Raw genomic sequence first — 20932 nt, 5'->3', positions numbered from 1 at the left:
GGGTGAGTTTGAGAGAAAAAACATGGCCCAAGACAGTATAATATAATAAATTATTTTAAAAATGTATAGTTGCTATACATTTTTAGCTGTATTTTTTATGGCCCAAGCTCTATGTGCATTAGTTGAGATGAACAGAGTCGAGAATCTGCAGCAAGATGTGTGCAAGTTTTATTAGGTCAATAAAACTGAATCAACAGGTTGCACTGTAAAGTTCTGAGACTAAGTTAACTAAACATCACAGAACTGGGATTGATAATTATTTGAACAAAAGGTGAATGAATCGAATTAATATCTAATTGAATGATACAGCCACAAGGGATTAATTTGCAGTAGTTTTTCCTGACGATATCCCTTCCCACATCAGGTCTGCCTTGCCATGTGACTCAGCTTGCTGAGTTTTTTTTTTGTATTTTTAGGGTCCTAAGCTGTAGAATCAATCTCCAGTCCTCAGCTTGTTTCCAAAAGCACAGTACTCGAACAGGTTAAAGAGTAGCTCAGAGAGCCACAGCTGCATAAAGAAGAATCTATTTTAAATAAATATGTGCCTGTTAACATCACTTTATAACATGAAATGTGTGGCAAAGGTTTGGAAGGTATTTGAAGATGCAAAGAAATGGAAGTTATGATCTCACCTCTACTGAATTTTTGTACGGCCCTTTCAGATTTGAAAACGTGCCTGGCAATCCGATCTACATATTTGGGTGCTAAGTTATCATGTAGTCAGTCATAGTCTCAGTTTATGTAGACTAATCTGCTTACCACTCTAACATCCTCTTCCTTATACTTTCATCAAACAAAAGAGAATAACCCTAGATCCTTAGATTAGAAAAGCTCTCAAGTAACTCAATATTGTGTGCAAACCCTAAATGATATTTTGGAAAACAGCTACTAAATCCCAGTATTTCTACATACGTATTGTTTGAAAAATGAGAGCGATTTTGTTTATTTTCTGCAACTTTGTTCAGGTATGTGCAATTGAATAGGTCCAGGTACAATGTGCTAATAATGACCTTACTGTTTATAGAACATCTCACATGTCTCATTCCAATTGTATTGTACCAGTATTTAAACTCTTATAGCAATTTACTGAAAGTATCTGCAAAGCTCCTTTCTTGTGTTTGTTATTTGAAGACTCTCACGGTCGGCAGTTAACTATTACTTAATCCTTTTGCTGAAGTAACATCAACAAACTCATCAACAAACTGAAGTGAATCATCAAACTCATTCGTAAGGCCATTGATGTTGTGGGGCTGGAACCGGACTCTCTGATGGTGGTGTCTGAAAAGAGGATGCTGTCCAAGTTGCCTGCCATCTTGGACAATGTCTCCCATCCACTCCATAATGTACTGGTTAGGCACAGGAGTACATTCAGCCAGAGACTCATTCCACCGAGATGTAACACTGAGCGTCATAGGAAGTCATTCCTACCTGTGGCCATCAAACTTTACAACTCCTCCCTCGGAGTGTCAGACACTCTGAGCCAATAGGCTGGTCCTGGACTTATTTCCACTTGGCATGATTAACTATTAATTATTTACGGTTTTATATTGCTATATTTCTTCACTATTCTTGGTTGGTGTGACTGTAACGAAACCCATTTTCCTTCGGGATCAACAAAGTATGTCTGTCTGTCAACATATCCCTTATTGATAGCTGTGCCTTTGGTTCCTTATAAGTTATTGTGTTCATTTTCTCTACTAAGTATGATGGACTGACTGAACTATTCCTGATTAGTGCAGGCCTTTACAAATGCAGAGAGATCTTGTCCCTCAGAAGTTCCTCCAGTAATATTCCCACCACTGCTATTCAACTCACCTTATTGTAGTTTCCTAATTTGTCTTTGCAGCTTTTCTTGGAAAACGACACAGCACTGGCCATTTCAACTTCCCCAGTGCCAACAGAGGTACCAAAATTCTGCCCGGGCTCCAGCATTTTCTTACCTTGCTTCCCACAACATCCAATATATTTGGTTAGGGTTTGGGGATTTATCTACCTTTACATGCCTCAACTCTGCCAACGTCCCTTGTTTCATAATGGTGATACATTTCAAGACATCACTCTTCTATTTCCTGAATTCCCTATTTTCCATGACCTTCTCCATGGCAACTTCAGATGAGAAGTATTCATTTAAAACCTAGCCCATCTCCTGTGGCCTCACACATAGATGTCCAGACTAATCCATAATAGGACTTACTCTCCTGAGTTATTACTGCAACAGTTTTCATTTTTATTTTCCAAAACTGTGGTATTTTGGATAGCAGTATCATTGTTTGGAGCTGTTGCAGTCATTATTGGAATGTGTGGAATTTTCCATTTGATTGCTTTAATAACTCATTAGTCATTGTTCTGAACTATGAACACTTCAGGAGATTTTAGCCTCTTAACGAAAATATGCACATGGTTATTTAGTCTGCACTCAACTGTAGTTAAAAGCATCTTTACTGACCCTTTTTCCTCACACTGAAATGTTCATGATGCCAAAAGCAAAATACCACAGATGCTGCAAGTCTGATTTTTAAAAATACCAGAAGTATTTAATGGATAGGCATTAATCTGGAGAAAGAGAATAAAGTTTAAAGTTTTAGTTCTATGATCTGAAATGTTAACTGTATTTCCCTTACCAAAGATATTGCCTGAAATACTGTGTATTTCCAGTAAATCATTTTGCTTTTGGTTTTGTTTAGGGTTCATGGAAGTTCTTCAACTTCTCCCATTCTATCTGTTTATTCCAGCATTCATAAATCAATTCTATACTTTTGAAGATGATTTCATTTTTCAGTTGAGACCACATTTACTTCAGAGACTGCATTATTGATGAGCGTGATATATTATACACTTCAAACATGGTTGGGGAAAAAAAGCAGACGCTAAAAATCTAAAATAAAAACCGAGAATGCTGGAAACACTCAGTTAGTCAGGCAGCATCTGCGGGGGGCGGGGGGGGGGAATCAGAGTTAATGTTTCAGGTTGAAAGCTGCATCACTACTGGAACAGAGAGAAAACAACTTTCATTTTAATCATCCTAGTGATGGGGCATTATCATTCAATTTTGAAGACTTAGGGTTGGCAAAGTGATATTGGCATTAACAATGTTCAGTATCTTAACTTATGATGGTTTTGAGATACGTTCTGTGGTTCCAAGTTCCATCATTGAGATAGAATAGAACACTGAAGCACTGCATACGTGCTTACAAATGGGTATATAAAATTTTAAGTTACTTATTTTGAACAAGATGGATATGTTCCACTGATGCCATTTGTAATATTCATCACCTGGTCAAAATCACCAACAGCAACTCAATGAATTGTTTATCACATTACTGTTAAAGAAGCTTGGAGGGTACAAAATGGCTGCCGCAGATACCAGTGTTGACCACCATGAAACAGCCTTGGGAATATACAGAGCAATATTTAACTGCAATTGTTAATTACTCAGTGTAAAGCTGCAAATAGTTAACCTTTAGAAGAGCTGTTTTGCACCAGCAATTTTCTATTATCACCACACACCGGCAGTAGTTCATCGTAAAGATAGTCAGCCAGAGCAAAGTAACTTTGCAGATATTTGTTCTTAGTGGTGACAAAGAAGTTCAGAAGCAAATTGGACTTGGTTACTCTGTTCTGTGAAAAAGGAATGGATGAGAATTGGAATTTACTTTGAATTTGATCTGGGCGCAAGCTGCAATAAAAATTACACTAGTATTGAAAAGTGGTTCAAACCAAGTTATTTTTTATATCACTAAATAGAAAATCTCCCATGAATCAGTTTTCTTTTTTAATTATTGCTTTAAAACAGCCCTGATATAAAATTTTGGTGTAGGTTAATAAAATAATGTGCAGATAATATGTGGAATAATTTTCCTATCTTCCAAAACATTAACAAAATTTGTCACTTTTGGATTAAAATGAAGATTTGTTTCAATGTCTAATTGTGTAAACTGTTATTGTGCTTCTTCCCACTTCCATTTCAGATTTATAATGGCTGAGCTCCTGCAGACTGAAAAAGCATATGTTCGAGATTTACACGAGTGTCTTGAGGTATGCTGTTCACTTTGTTCTTAAAGGCCATAAGTATATATTTGATCTAATGGCCGAATATTTTACACAAATTGATTTGAATTATCTAGCTAAATAACGTGCACATATTCTGCGATGAATATATATCTTTTAAACTTTGAATTTCACTTAATAGAAATGAAAAATTGACAATACAGGTCGAATTGGATTTTGGAAGGGTATAATGTAGTAAAGAGACTCTTTAGGTTTAATTTCAGATGAAGTAGAAATCTATGATGATGCTAAGATGCTATGATACATCCTAGGATGCGTTGGGACTCAGCCTCAGTGATGTAACATGGGGCCATCAGGTGTTTCAGATCTTTCAACATCAGACACTTTCGCTCAGGAGATCCAGCCAGGGTTGATCAGGGCCTGGTTTGTGTCCCAGCACCGTTGGTCCACGGGTCACTCCTCTTGATCCATAGCCATCTGGAGGTTGGCTCAGCAATCTCCGTGATGGTCCTGATGCTCTTTTCTTTGCAGCCCTGTAATGGCAAGGAGAGAATAGGTTCTGTACAGTGAGCTGGCAAAAAAACACCTCTACAACCCAACTCTATAGGCTCACACCGTGCCCTCCACCCCTGTCTCTGGCACTGGTCTACCAGCTCCTGGTTTTTGGCTTTCTTACATTCAAACACCTCCTCAATCCGGTCTTCCCGTCTTCCCAAGCTACTGTCAGTTTTACTGTGACTACCTGCTTCAAGGTTTTAAACACAATTTTAAAATGAGACACAAGGCAAAAATGAATACTTAGATGAGGGGTGCCTTGCTTTTTGGATCTCCTAACCAATTTGAAAATGCTGCAATGTGCAGGATTTTCTCATTTAGGTAATAATGACCATAATATATTTTAAATAATGATAGAACAGAACATGAGAATGATAAAAACTAGATTACTAGATTGGACAAAGGCTGAATTTCTGTTTGCAAATTGCAGTGGTAAAATGGGTAACAGTATTTGGAATATCAATTAGATAATTTGAAACAATTTTCTGCAGAGCACAGGAAAAATATAAACACGAGAAAATTTGTAGATTCTGGAAATCCAGAGCAACAAAATCCTGGAGGAACTCAGCAGGTCATGTACATCTATGGAAAAGACTAAACAGTCAGTATTTTGGGCCAAGACACTTCTTCAGGACAGGAGAAGTATATTTTACTACAATCATAGAAACAGCTAAACACTCATCGAAGAATAAAAAATGCAAGGGGACTTTGGAAGGCAAAGAAAGAGCATGTAATATGGGCAAACATGGATTATTGGAGCCTTAAAACTGGTCGACGGGTCTCACCCACTGTGGTTGGCAGCTCATCAAAGAGAAAGGAAATTCTGATCCCAAATTTCTGCTGCCTTGTGGCTATACCCAGTCATTGGGAAGGCTTTGGAGTAAACCCTGAGGGAAACATCCAGAGCAGGAGTCCCTAAGTCTCTGGGTAACTGCTGAGTTCAATGCTGACTGGCAACTCCTGCGATGCTGCTGGTACCAAACTGTATCGATCTCTGCCGTTCCTTTGGGTTCATCAGTTGCATGGAGAGGGGGTTCTTGCTACTTGGGCAACAGCTTACTCTCCATATTGTACTGCCCTGGCTTGCGTATCTAGGCAGCTAGGATGCAATATCCATGGTCGACCTTGACCAACAGAGGCCTAAGGAAACAACCACCCTTCAAGCCTACTCTGCTATTCAATGTGATTATGGTTGATCTGCCTAGGCCTCATCTCTTCTTGTGTGCCAGTTCCCAAAGCTATTATTTCCTGATCTTTCAAAAATGTATCCTCTTTAACTACTCCTAATGAACTAGACTCCACAACTCTGAGAGAGGAAATTACAGAGATTCACCACTCTCTTAAAGAAGTTCTTCCACTCTAATGTTTTAAATGACTGCCCCCAAATCTTGCACTTAGTATCCTAATAATGAAAGATCTCCATGTCTATCCTATATGGGATCTTTTATATTTAAGTAAGTTCACCCCTAATTATTCTGAATTCCAGAGAATATAGAACTAATTTCTTTAGTACTTGTGATCGGACAATCTTCTCATCCCAGGGTCTAGCCTAGGAAATCTCTTTTGGACTGATCCAATTCCATTAATTTGTTTTGTAAATAAGAGGACCTAAACTCTGGAGCAACACACACAAAATGCTGGAAGAATCCAGCAGATCAGGCAACTTATGTTGAAATGAATAAACAGTCGATGTTTCGGGCTGAGGCCCTTCTTCAGGACTAAAAAGGAAAGGGAAAGAGACCAGAATAAAAAGGTGGGGGGAGGGGAAGGAGGACAGCTGGAAGGTGATAAGTGAAGCCAGGTGGGTGGGAAAGATAAAGGGCTGGAGAGGAAGGAATCTGATAGGAGAGGAGAGTGGACCACAGGAGAAAGGGAAGGACAAGGGGATCCAGGGGGAGGTCAGTGAGAAGAGGTAAGAAAGCCAGAATGGGGAACAAAAGAAGAAGGGATGGGGAGGGATTTTTTTAAACTGGAAGAGGAAATTAATATTCATACCATCAGGTTGGTTGCTACCCAGACAGAATTTCAGATATTGCTCCTCCACCCTGAGGGTGGCCTCATCTTGGCCACGGACCCACATGTTGGAACGAGAAGGGGAATCAGAATTAAAATGTTTGACTGCTGGGAAGTTCTGCTTTTGCTGGAAGGAGCGGAGGTGTTCGTTGAAGCGGTCCCTCGATTTACGACAGGTCTCACCAATACAGAGGGCGCCACACCGGGAGCACCAGACACAATAGACGACCCCGGCAGACTTGCAGGTGAAATGTTGCCTCACCTGGAAGGAAACTCTGGATGAGGCTTTACCAGCATCCTGCACAATTGTAACAATGGGTCCCTGTTTCTAAACAACAACCCCCTTTGAATAAAAGTCAACGAGTCATTTGCCTTCCTAATCGCTTGCAGCACCTGCCTGCTAACCTTTGTGTACAAGAACACCAAAATACCTCTGTATTTTGCTCGCCTGCAATCTTTCTCCATTCACTAACTTCACATTCCACCTACGGAAGTGCATAACCTCACAGTTTCCGTATTAAACTCAATTCACCAAGTTTTGTCCATTCACTCAACCCATGTATATCCAGTTAAAAAGATCTAATAACCCCATCACAACCCTTCCCAGATACTGTCATGCCATCGGAAAACATAGATGCATTCTATCCTTCCACGTCACTAATATATGTTGTACTTAGTCAAGGGAGAATTCTGGATTCAGTGAATCAGTGCTATTCACACAATTTTCAGATCTGCAGGTGATCATTGGGTGGAAGGGATAGGAGGTATAGTTAAATCTGTGAGGGACTGAGACAGATTAAATGAGCACATTAATTAACTTATAGAATAGTGAAATAATTAGCAGTTAAGATTAAACACAGGCAGCAGCTTATCACAAGAATAGAGCAATCACAGAGTGCATGGAAGATGCACGCACAAAAAGGAAGGAGCAACATATTGATCTTGGGTCACAAATGCATCAATTACTATAATTCATGTTACAAGTAAGCAAGTCTATAAAGAAAGCAAGAAAAACAAGTAATGAGGTTGCTTTCTAATGAGATGGAATTGAAAAGTAGGCTGGTAATGCTAAACATGACTGAAACCTTGGTTCGACCATATTTTGAGGACTGTAGATAAAAGATAACCAAATGAAAGTATTTAAAATGATTTAATGTATACAGAGAGGATGTAGCTAATGGATCCAAACGTGTTGTTTCGCTTAAACCAATTCTGTAATTTATCTATACATTTTCTTCTTTGACCTCTAATAACTAATGTATTTTCAAAGATGCACTAATGTAGTTATTAAGATTCAAAGGATATACTGAATCAAAATCTTCAAACCATTAACCTGTTGCAAGTGCTAATAATAGAACTATAAATCTATAAAGCAGATGTATTGTTTCCAGCATGACTGCCTAGAAATACTCATGTGTAAACAGAATAAAGTTTTCCACTCTCAGAATCATTCCAGTTTATTGGCAGCAGTTTGACCTTCTTTGCATTGGCAGAGACAAAATCACTTAAATCATACAGTGCTAGGTTATGGATTTAAAACTAGCTGAATTTAATCATTCTTTAGCTTTTAGTTGTTAATATTTATTGTACCTTCAATGTACTTTCCCTACATAACTAATGTTTGCAACAGCTTCTTTGTGAAATGATTCCAGAAAACAGCAGCAAACTTGAGAAAGCAGTTTGGGGTCCTGCACAGGTTCCTTTCTCAGTTTGCTTCAGTCCAGTATTTAAAAATGAGAACAATAACGCAAAGAAATAATTTGTTGAATCACCCTTTCAATAATTTATTGCTAATCCATCTTATGCTGTTCTGTTGCTCCCACACCTCCTAAGAAGGGAAGTAGATAAACTTGACTAATGTTTCAGTGTGTGTAGCTGTGGAAGCTATGGAACTTAGTAAGGAAGGCTAATCCCAAGATTCAAATTCATTTATTATCAAAGCATACAACCCCAAATCTTTTTCAAAAGCAAACACGAGGAAATCTGCAGATGCTGGAAATTCAAGCAACACACACAAAATGCTGGTGGAACACAACAGGCCAAGCAGCATCTAGAAGGAGAAGTACAGTCGATGTTTTGGGCCGAGACCCTTTGTAGGACGGGTCTCGGCCTGAAACGTCGACTGTACTTCTCCTTCTAGATGCTGTCTGGCCTGCTGTGTTCCGCCAGCATTTTGTGTGTGTAACCCCAAATCTTTCCTACCTCCGTGCAAGCTTTCTCACTCAATTCAGCAAATTTTGTGAAATATTGTGTAGAATTTGCACAAAGAGTTGAAACCAGACTTAGAATGGTGCATCATAAATGTATAATTGTATTTCTGTAGTATTCATATTTCATGATGAAAAAAAATCAACCTGAGTAAAAGTCTACTTGGTTTTGGATGTTGTTTTTGAAAAAGTGTTTAAATGGGATAACAACATGTGCAAGAAACTAATTGATTTAAGTGGAAACATGAGCTGAATCTTTTTTTAAAAATCAGCATTATCAAAAGGCACTGCACTGACACTCAAATGCAAACATATGCATGCTGAATTCTATAATCTGAAGTAAGTTCACAATATCAAGTGTGCAAATATTTATCTGTATTTCTTCTTATTACATTTCAGAGCTATTTCTGGGAAATGACCAGTGGAGTGGAAGAAATCCCACCGGGTATTATTAATAAGGAACATATTATATTTGGAAATATTCAGGAGATCTATGACTTCCATAACAAGTAAGTGTTGAATAGCCACTCAGACTTGACCAATAGCTCACAGAAAACTCTCCCTACTTCTCTGCGTTGGACGCTGTGGAGCTTAGGATGTTGTCCCTTGTTGCTTTCATACTTGATAGGGTTTGTTAAACCAATAACCTGCTGATCAATGGAAAGACAGGTTCACTGTACACTAGAGTGAAATTAGGACAAAATCAGCAATCGTTTGGACAGTGAAAGATAGAATGAATTTGTATATGTCAAATTGTGACTGACTAACTTGATTGAGTTTTGTGATGAGTAATAGTCAAGGGCATGATGAAAAATATATTTTATATATAAAGTATTATAATTATAATTATATAATATATATTTACTTTGTGCAAGCTTTTGGTAAGATTGCGTAACATACCTACCATCAAGATTGAAGGACATGGAATATAGAGATCTATTATGGCAGGACAAAAAATCTTTCTAAATAACAGGAAACAAGTGTTTTACAGACTGGGGTGAAGTTATCAGTGGATGCTCCAGGACTGGATGCTAGGACCACTGCTTTTCCTAATATACATTAATGATTTTGTCCTAGTTACAGGGTATAGCTTCCAAATATGATGTAGTGAATCATGAGGAGGATAATAATAAATGTCTGAGCAGATGGGGCTTGTCAGCCATGTTTGACAGCTCATCAAGGAGAAGGAAAACTCTGTTCTCAAACCTCCGCTAATTTGCGGTTATACCCACTCATGGGGAAAGCTTCAGGAGTAATCCCCGAGGAAAACTCCGGAGCTGGAATCCCTAAGACAAGCCTATGTTGAGTTCAACACTGACTGGCAACTCCTGAGGCACCGCTGATGCTAAACTGTATCGGTCTCTGCTGTTCCTTTAGATCCGTCAGCTGTACGAAGAAGGGGAGTCCGTTACGTGAGCAACAGCTTGTGCTCCATATCGAACTGCCCTAGCTTGCCTATCACATAGCCTGCTAGGACACAACATCCATGGTACCTCAACCAATGGAGGGCCTAAAGCTGGTAGAAATAATGGATTGTTGGCATGTGAAATTTAATGTGAGAAATGTGAGGTGTTAAATTTTGCAAAGAAATGTATACAATTCATTGAAAGTACGATGGCAGGTTGGAAAGGTTGTAATAGAAATATTAATAGGATGTAAATAAAGACACAAAAGACTGAGATGCTGAAATATTGACCAAAAAAAATCAAACTGCAGGAGGAGTTTGGTGGGTTCAGTAGCAGCTGTAGTGTGGGTAAAGGGGGTGTGGGGCTGGTGGGGGCAAAGGAATTGCAGATATTTGGGATCTTGAAGCAGAGTCTTGACATGAAACGTTGACAATTCCTTTCCCTCTACAGATGGGTTCCTCCAGCTGACATTGACTTGTTCACAGATATGACACAATATTTTATGCAGTTCTTGGCCTGAGCCTTGAGGGAATACACTGAAGTTTAAGAAGAGATTTACAAAACATACCAATTATATGAATTGACTGGAAAAGCAAGAGGACAGGATGGATGTACCTAAGATCTGGAAGGGGAGAGAGGACATAGAAATTGGCAGTTCCCAATGGCAGCTGGACCAAGACTGTGGGACATAGAATGAATGCAATAGATAAAAGGACCAACAGTGACACAAGAAATAAATATCTTCTACACAGCAAATAGTCAGAGTCAGATTCCGATTTATGAATATAGATTCTAATTTATTTATTTATCACAAGAACAGTATATCAAAACACAATGAAATGCTTCATTTGTGTTAACAACCAACTCATATAAAGATATGCTGGGAGGCAGCTCGTAAGTGTCTTCCAGGCCTTCAATCTCCAGTCTATAGATTTTGGCTATTGGGCTTCAAATTCCAGACTTCTGTTCGATCTTTGGGCTTCACTCTTCAGGATCGATCCCCGGACTAGCCAATCTCCCAGGTCGAACTCTAGGTTCCCTGACTAGCCTGTCCTCATGCCTCCTTGCTCAATCCAAGACCCACAAACCTGGGACAGCCCAACACCTATGGATATCCTTTGTTATACGTCCAAGTCACTGGCCCTCAAGCATGGAACAGAGGCTTAGACTGTGGATGTCCTTTGTCCACTTTGCTGGCCTTCAAATATAGATTGGAGGCCTAACCTCTCACTCCTGCATGTCCCTGTCGCTAATCCCTAACTCCCTTCTCTGTTCCCAAAACCATGCTTACAAACTTAAAATCTGAAACACACTCTCAACGGCGACCGCAGGCAGCTGGGCACCATGTTAAATACCCAATTATTATCAGTCTTAAAGTCACAATTCATGTGCAGAGTTATCAGTGGAGACAAGTTCTGTTACAGGGTTCACAGAGACTAGGATAAATGTCTGAAAGGAAAGACCTGCAGGGCTGTGGTGAGAGAGCAGAGTTGCGACCAGTTAGATTGCTCTTCCATTCAGCTGATGTGAACCCTTATGGTCCGACTCTTATTGTTCCATTCCATAACCAATATGAGCTTTTATGTTCAAAATTCCAAGTACCTTTATTATCAAAGTATGTATACATTATACAACCTGTTTGTCTCCTTGCGGGCAGCCATAAAACAATGAAACCCAAATGTGCCCATAAAAAAAGAAAAGACCATCAATCATCCAGTGTGCAGATAGATAAAAAGAATTCGTGCAAATAATAAAAGTAAGCAAATAGCATTCAGAATGAAAGTCAGTCCATAGACATGAAGCCCAGCGCAGGCCTCAGGCTCAGCCTAAGTTCAGTGCAGAGCCAAGTAAAAGTCGCGAAGCCCATTAACATGAAGCCCAGAGCAGGATACATCCTTAGCCTTATAGAAGTACATCTACTTCCACTTCTGTGGTAGAAGTTCATATATTCCTGCCTGCTTACAACACAGAAAATGCTGGAAAATTCTGAGTCTGCAACCCTTTGTCAGAATTGGATGTCACAGACCCCAAGCTGTTGCCATTTCCACAGAAGCAGACCAAATTGCTGCGTTTTTCATTCCCAGTATCTATGTTTTGTTTTTCAAATGTATGCCTCCCTAGTAGGTCAGTTAAAAAGGGAGTTTGTTTGGAAGAAATATTCGGTGTCAGCTATTTCTGTGACTCATCTAAAAAGTCAAACTTTGAGCTAACCTGTATGGTTTAGTCTGCTGTTACTCTGTGCTCCTTTCTATATTTGAAATCATTAAAATTCTCCACATATTTTAAACAAATACCCTATCACTCTTCTGAGCTGAACTTTAGCACTTATTCCAGAACCAGCCCAGAGCAGGATACATCCTTAGCCTTATAGAAATACATCTACTTCCACTTCTGTGGTAAAGTTCATATATTCCTGCCTGCTTACAACACAGAAAATGCTGGAAAATTCCACAGTCACCAAACTGGCCTCAAGTCTTAGCAAATTTATCTTGAAAGAAGCTTGGCTATGCAAACTTGAATTGTGCTCTGTTGCAAACAAGGGAAAATCTGCAGATGCTGGAAATCTGAGCAACACACACAAAATGATGGAGGAACTCAGCAGGCCAGGCAGCATCTATGGAAAAATGTACAGCTAATGTCTCGACCTGAAATGTTGACTGTACTTTATTCCGATGCTGCCTGGCATGCTGAGTTCCTCCGGCATTTTTTGCTCTGTCACCTGATTTTCACCAGGGTAATGGAACAGTCACTGTAATTAGCCTCATAACTTCGAGTTAGAGAATGGAAATTGACCAATACTCAGTGCCTTGACTCATGAAAGTAATCCCAGTGAATCACAGCAACAAGAACCCCACTGAAAATGATATGCCCTGTAGAATTTTCTCTATTTCTGCATAAATATAGCCTAAATTTGATCAGATCTTTACGTAAGTCCTAAAACTAGATAAAGAGAACCTAATTAAATAAATAGCAGAAAAAATTATACTTGTTCATTTATTTATTGAGAAAAATGCTCCAATATTATACGTATTTGTTGGAAAAAGTAGGTGAACCTCTGGGGTAATGCTTTCTACAAAAGCTTTTTGGAGTCAGGTATTCCAATCAATGAGATAAGATTGGAGGTATGGGTTGTAGAGGTGCCCTGCCCATAAAACAGACAAAGTCAGGTTACTGACAGAGCCTGCTCTTCTCAAGAAAGATCTGATTATGTTCACCATGCCTCAATCAAAACAACTTTCAGAGCCCCTTAGAAGAAGTTTAGAGATGCACGAAGCTAGAAACGGCTACAAAAGCATTTCCAAAGACCTGAATCTTCATCAGTCCACAATAAGAGAAATTGTCTACAAATGGAGGAAGCTCAGTACTGTTGCTACTCTCCCCAGGAGTGAATGTGCTGCCAAGATCACCCCAAGAGCACAATGTGCAATGCTGAAGGAGGTGAAAAAGAACCCGAGGGTACAGCGAAAGACCAGCAGAAATCTCTAGAACTTGCTAAAGTGTCAGTTCATGTGGCCACTATAACAAAAACACTGAACAAGAGTAGTGTTCATGGAAGGACACCACAGAGGAAACCACTGCTCTTCAACAAAAAAATATTGCTGCACATCTCAAGTTTACAGAAGACCACATGGATGTTCTATATTTCTGGAACAATGTTCTGTGGACAGATGAGGCAAAAATTTAACTTTTAGGCAGAAATGCATACCACTATGTTTGGAGGGAAAAGGGAACTGCACACCAACACAGAAACCTCATCCCAATTGTGAAGCATGTTGGAAGGAGCATCATGGTTTGGGGATGCTTAGCTGCCTCAGGGCCTGGAGTTCTTGCAATCATTGAGGGAACAATGAAGTCAAAATTGTATCAAGACAATTTACAGGAGAGTGTCAGGTTAGCAGTCCATCACCTTAATAGAAGTTGAATAATACAACAAGACAATGATCCAAAAGACAAAGTAAATCAACAACACAATGGTTTAAAAGGAAGAAAATTTGAGTTTTAGAATGACCGAGTCAAACTCCTGACCTTGATCTATAGAAATGTTATGGAAGGACCTGAAGCAAGAAGTTCATTCAAGGAAGTCCACCAACATCCCAGATTTGAAGCAGTTTTGTAAGGAGGAATGGCCTAAAATTCCTCCAAGCCAATGTGCAGGACTGATCAACGGTTACCAGAAACGTTGTGTTGAAGTACTTACTGTACAAGGGGATAACAGCAGTTCCTGAAAGCAAAGGTTCACCTATTTTTCCAACAATACATGTAATATTGGATAATTTTTCTCAATAAATAAACGAACAAGTATAATGTTTTCATGTTATTTATTTTATAGGGTTCTCTTTATCTAGTTTTAGAACTGGAGTGAAGATCTGGTCACAGTTTTAAGTCATATTTATGAAGAAATAGAGAAAATTTTACAAGGTTCACAAACTTTCCAGCCCAACTGTGCAGAATCTTTAATATTCTTATACTATCTGGAGATTCAGTTTCTTGCAAACATTTACAGGGAAATGAAGAAATATCATACGAAAAACTATAGGTAAACAAAAACTGGCAATCAATGTGTAAAAGAAGACAAATTGTGCATGTAAAAAATGACACTGAGAACATGAGCTGTAAAGAATCCTTGGAAGTGAATCTGTAGGTCATAGAATCATTCAGAGTTTTGGTGAGTAAAGTTATCCATGCCAGTTCAGGAGCATGGATGGTTGTAGGGTAATAACAGTTCCTAAATCTGGTGGTGTGGGATCTATGACTGAAAGCCACCCTTAGGAGTGTCCATGACATGGCCAGGGAAATAAGTCCATTACTTTATTTGGCATAGTTCTAGCGTGCAAAGATCAGCACCAGTGCTTTCAGGGCCAGGTCGATGATGGGAAATAATAATCAAAATAATCTGAAAGGCCACACAGCAGTTCTCAATGGGAATTGTTGGTGGTGGTGGGAAAGAACTTTGGAGTCATAAGTTTATAATATAGTGACAATGGAGCAAATTTGTATTTTATTGCTTCACAATCATGCAAATGAATTTTTTTTAAATTTATCTTTCAGATGACAGGCTCCAGTGGTGCTCTTAAAGATGACTGATTTAGTTGCTCAGTGCTTAGAGAAACTGTCATCCAGTGTTGGTTAAATCACAAAGACGCCTAAAACAAGCATTAAGCACCCAGTTTATATATGCAATGGATTTAAAACCAAATAAAAGCAGAGTTATCCGTGGGATGCCTGTGGAAAAATCTTGGTCAATATAGAAAGCTGAACATGACAAGTGCTGTGTGAGGAGATGTATTATGCTGAGGCCTTTAATGCCAGATTTATTCTGATAAAATAGGCACAATGTAATCTACTTTAGGGACGTGTGTTTCCATTTACAAAGAAGTAATTTTTAAACTTATAAGTAGTATTGCTGTTTCCAAGTTTACATAAAAGCTAATCTGCTTGATCCAATTTCTCTTGCAATTCATAATAAGATTTGTGCTTAAAGGTTGTGCGATAACCTTGGAAACTCCCTTTCAGTTCCAATAAACTGGCTTCTTGAAAATGCCAATTAATCAAGGTTTAAAGATCTTTTGGTTCCTTGAGGTCATCAGAGCTGGGGAGGTAGTGGGAATAAGCTCCCTCTGCCTATTAAATGCTTCCAATGGCCTACATTTCAAATTGTTTCAAACACCTAAGTCCAACTCTTGGCCTTCATTTGTGGCTTAGCTACTAAGTCTGGCAGAACCGTTTCTATTGACAGGAGAAGGGGCAAAGGCGAGTTACTGGCACCTTAAAACCAATCACTTTGGGCAGCCAAGTTTGGCAGCTCATCTAGAAGAAGGAAAACTCTGATCTCAAACCTCCACTGCCTTACGGCTACACCCATTCATGGGCAAGGCTTCCCAAGTAAACTCTAAGGGAAGAATCCAGTGCTGGACTCACTAAGACCTTGACCGTCAACTCATATGACGCTGCTGGTGCAAACTGTACCGGCCTCTGCCATTCCTTTGGGTTCATCAGCTGCACAGAGAGGGGGAGACTGCTGCACGGGCAATGGCTTGCTCTCCATATCCTACTATCCTGGCTTTCGTATCATGAAGAAAGCTAGGACCCGACATCCATGGTCGACCTCGACCAGTGGAGGGCCTGATAAATCTTTTATACAATAGTCACTCCGACAAGATACATTAGTACTCTAAAATTATAAACAAACAGCACAGAAGCAGAACAACAGAGCAATGCAGCAATATACTATGTATATAATTCATACTGTGTATTTATTTCAGTACCTTTCTGAAAGAACTGGAGAAGTATGAACAGTTGCCAGAAGACGTAGGCCATTGTTTTGTCACATGGGTGAGTGATACATTTTTGCCTCGTCATCAAAAATACGAGTTAATTTATCTCAGGCAGCTTTTAACATTTGAAGGAACATAGTGTTAACTCTGATTTCAATTTCACTGATTAGAAGGCTCCAGAAGTGGTTCAAAGACATTCAGCTCATATAATTCATATGGATGATTATTTTTTATGTCTCAACCATAGGATTTCTACAAATACTGTTTTTTTAATGTAAAAGCTTTCAGATGCTTCCAGGAGGTTCAGACATTTGAGACTATTGTTCATCAATGGTAACAAATTAACAATAAGCATTTGGTCTCCATTTATGAAAATTATTGGCCAATACCGCTTTCCATAAATTATGCTGAAATGCCAAAAGAAGTAGAGATTGCTTTCATAGGATGCCTTGCTTCTGTTGTCAGATGCCTTAAAATAGAAAAAAACATGTTGTTTGATGTCAATGACAGTACAAATTCACAACAGACCATTTGAAAGTCCAGGTCTGATAAACAGAATGGGATTCTAATAATTTTGCAGATTGCATCTTGCGCTTATCTTTAAGTTGTTTTATTTTTTTGAAATTATCATTACTTGACATTGGCCTAGGTCCAGAAACAAGTAAAACTTTAGATGGCTATTGAATGATGATGCTTTGACAATCACACGATGATTGCAACTTTCTTAAATTAGCAGGATTTAAATGAATCACATTTGTAGCCAGTGATGGGCGAATTAAGTTAAAGTTAAATTGATTTGTCTTTCTCGCAACACAGAAACTACAAAAGCCCTACTGTTATATTGTTTTTTTTCTTACTGGGATCTAATTTATTGTTTGTTTTCTCTCTGCACAGGCAGACAAATTCCAAATGTATGTCACATACTGCAAAAATAAACCTGACTCCAGCCAGTTAATTTTAGAGCATGCAGGGACATTTTTTGATGTAAGTAGATTGTATTTTTTACTGTCTGCTCTTGTATTTGTTTGCAAATAAAAAAGATAAATCTTGTGGAGTTAAATATTCTGCAAAAGTTTAAATAGTGATGTCAATGGTAATTTATGTTTTAATTATCATGTATTATCTAAGAAAGATTTTATTCAAACATCTGTAAGAATTCAAAATGCAGAAATGTTTATGAATGTTCATAAGGTAGCTCCCTCTCAGCACATACATGGTAGAACTCTACAGTTTTGAATCACTTTTCTTGTTTCAGTTCAAGTGAAAATAAAGTGAAAAGTTAAGCATTTGTGTTTGCATTTTATAAGATTTTGCCAATTCTTGTACTTAACTGTTTCTGCAATTTCTGGTCCAATCCCCTTCCCGTTTATCAGAAGTACTAAAGTTTAAAAATATTCCCGCACATTGAAGTTAATTCACAAGTGTTTGCTCTGTGGAAGTGTCACCTGAAGCATTTTGTCCATTTTAGGAAACAAAATAAAAAGCTAAAACTTCCATGCAATTTGCAATGTGTTTTATTTTGGATGTATTTCATTTTTCTCAATTATTTTCATTTGATACCAGTCTGTCTCCATGAAAAAGACATGTTACATTTTATATATCCCCTGAAGTTTCTTTGCATTGACAGCAGAACTCATACTACCACTTAGCACTAGATTATCAGCAAACCAGATATATTAAGCATGATCCTTTCATCCAAGTTAATGATATTAATTGTAAAATGCTGAGACCATGTACTTCATCTGTGACAGTGATTTTACAGCTGTTGAAATCTGGTAATTATTTATTGTTTTAGATTTAAAAAAATAAATGCTACCTTTAAAATTAACAGTCAGAGAAAAAAAGTTTATATTTTGACTTTTTAACAAAGCTTTACTGATTTTAAAGCTTCTGGCCTATAAATTCTCCAATGTGTGAAATTGTCACATTGAATAAGTGCAAGCCTGCATGCACTGTACGCATAGGAACCGGGATTTTCAGGCCTAGAGTCATAGAAAACTACAGCACGGAAACAAGCCCTTTGGCCCATCTAGTCTGTGCTGAACAATTTAAACTGCCTAGTCCTGAACCTGGACCATTGCTCTCCATACCCCTCCCATCCTTGTACCTAATCAAACTTCTCTTAGAAGCTGAAATCGGAATTACATCCACCACTTGCTGTGGCAGATTGTTTCACACATTCACACCCTCTGAGTGCAGAGGGTAGGGAGAGTGAGCCGAGTTCAAGTTAACATGCACAAATTCATGCACAGAGCAAGACCTTAAATTATGGGTCACTTTAGGCAGATTTTCCAATATGGGAAAGAAGTGGCCAAAGACAATGTGTGCTTCAGGCAGCCATCTTTCCTTTGGAGGTACACAACTGGGTTGAGGATGGTGGTGGTTGGGGCCGTCAGTATAAACAAGAGAAAATGAAAAGAAGCTTCCCTTAAATAAAGATGATTCTGAAATCATCCTGGAGGAATAAAGGGACTTTTCACTGTCAGCCATTCAGCTGCTGCCCTGGTAGATGCAAGCCCTTGAAGAAACACAAGAGCAGGTTTATACGCAGTGCGTGAAGCCTAACATTACACGGGTGATTGGACCATTCATAACTTACATGTTTATATCAGAAAATTGCATTGCATTCCAATTAATGTGTTGATCAGCATCTGTAAAAGGATGGTCGTATACTGAACATGCAATTTCCAGAAGTGTATTTCATGATTGGTTTTAGGTTAATTCCATTGCATACAACTTAACAATGTACTTCTTGGCCACAACCTCCCTTTGATTGTTTGCTTGAGTTTAAAAAAAAAGCATATTTTATATAACAAATTGATACATTTGTTCAGCAACTTAAATTTAATATTTGGAGTCATTCTAGTCTTTAATATATTCTTTGCAGGAAATTCAACAAAGACATGGTCTGGCCAATTCAATCTCATCCTACCTGATTAAACCTGTTCAAAGAATCACAAAGTACCAGCTCCTACTGAAGGTATGAAAAGTTCTCTATGTTTCCCTCAAGCTCTAACTCTCAAAGTCGCCAGAAACAAGAGAAAATGTGCAGATGCTGAAAATCCCAGCAACACACACAAAATGCAGGAGGAACTCAGCAAGCCAGGCAGCATCTATGGAAAAAAAGTACAGTTGACATTTCAGGCTGAAGCCCTTCCTGTATTAATTTTTTTTTAATATATGTTTTTATAGATCCGGATCTCACAGTGCAGCTGCACTATATTATTAGGCATTACATAGCCTGTTTTGTGCTTTTAATTAGTATTGTATGGCATCCTGCTCTCCCTGTCTTTTCAGCCTAGCCATGTACCAAACTGACAATGTTCTGAAATAACTTTAAGACTCTAATAATGCCACGGACACTTCAACAACCTCTTCCTCAATGTCAGCAAAACCAAAGAGCTGATTACTGATTACAGGAGGAAGGAATCAAAGTTCCATGAGTCAGTCCTCATTAGGGGATTGCAGGTGGAGAGCATTGCATATTGTTTGATTAGGCATTCTTTGTTGTTTACATAATCTATTACGACTTGTATGTAAAAGTATGTGAATGGCATACGTCATTATGTCACCGCGTCATATGTATGCACCTCACTAAAAGTAACAATCAAACATACACGAGTTATCCCCAGCTCCATATTTTTCTTTCAATTAGTTTTACGGTTTGGAGTTACAAAATATAACAGAGAGCTTCAGTAATTTAAAATACTTAGCATTATCATACCAGAGTATATGTCTTGGGTCCAGCATGTAAGTAGAAACATAGAAACATAGAAAACCTACAGCACAATACAGGACCTTCGGCCCACAAAGTTGTGCCGAACATGTCCCTACCTTAGAAATTACTAGGCTTATCTATAGGCCTCAATTTTTCTAAGTTCCATGTACCCATCCAGGAGTCTCTTAAAAGACCCTATCGTTTCCGCCTCCACCACCATTGCCGGCAGCCCATTCCACGCACTCACCACTCTCTGCATAAAAAACTTACCCCTGGCCTGTACCTACTTCCAAGCACCTTAAAACTATGCCCTCTCCTGCTAGCCATTTCAGCCCTGGAAAAAAGCCTCTAACTATCCACATGATCAATGCCTCTCATCATCTTGTACACCTCTATCAGGTCACCTCTCATCCTCCATTGCTCCAAGGAGAAAAGGCCAAGTTCACTCAACCTATTCTCATAAGGTATGCTCCCCAATCTGGGCAACATCCTTGTAAATCTCCTCTGCACCCTTACTATGGTTTTCACGTCCTTCCTGTAGTGAAACAATCAGAATTGAGCACAGTACTCCAAGTGGGGTCTGACCAGGGTCATGTATAGCTGCAACATTACCTCTTGGCTCTTAAATTCAATCCTACGATTGACGAAGGCCAATGCACCGTGTGCCTTCTTAACCACACAGTCATCCTGCACAGCAGCTTTGAGTGTCCTATGGACTCGGACCCCAAGATCCCTCTGATCCTCCACACT

At 38.8% G+C, this 20932-nt stretch overlaps 1 protein-coding gene across 4 annotated transcripts in view; it reads left to right on the top strand.

The window, feature by feature from the left end:
• Positions 1–20932, top strand: part of LOC140728501 (kalirin) — a 723603-nt gene that overhangs the window by 433142 nt on the left and 269529 nt on the right. For all 4 annotated transcript variants that reach the window (XM_073047309.1, XM_073047304.1, XM_073047303.1 and 1 more), the window contains exons 24-28: positions 3969–4035; positions 9183–9292; positions 16453–16522; positions 17359–17448; positions 19352–19444. In XM_073047309.1, the coding sequence (XP_072903410.1) occupies positions 3969–4035; positions 9183–9292; positions 16453–16522; positions 17359–17448; positions 19352–19444 (430 nt within the window). The remainder of the gene's footprint in view (positions 1–3968; positions 4036–9182; positions 9293–16452; positions 16523–17358; positions 17449–19351; positions 19445–20932) is intronic.

The sequence above is a fragment of the Hemitrygon akajei genome, chromosome 5, assembly GCF_048418815.1.
Source record: "Hemitrygon akajei chromosome 5, sHemAka1.3, whole genome shotgun sequence".
In the NCBI taxonomy this organism is placed as follows: Eukaryota; Metazoa; Chordata; class Chondrichthyes; order Myliobatiformes; family Dasyatidae; genus Hemitrygon; species Hemitrygon akajei.
Note: the sequence above shows the minus strand (reverse complement) of the source record. Positions and strands in the feature narration are given on the sequence as shown.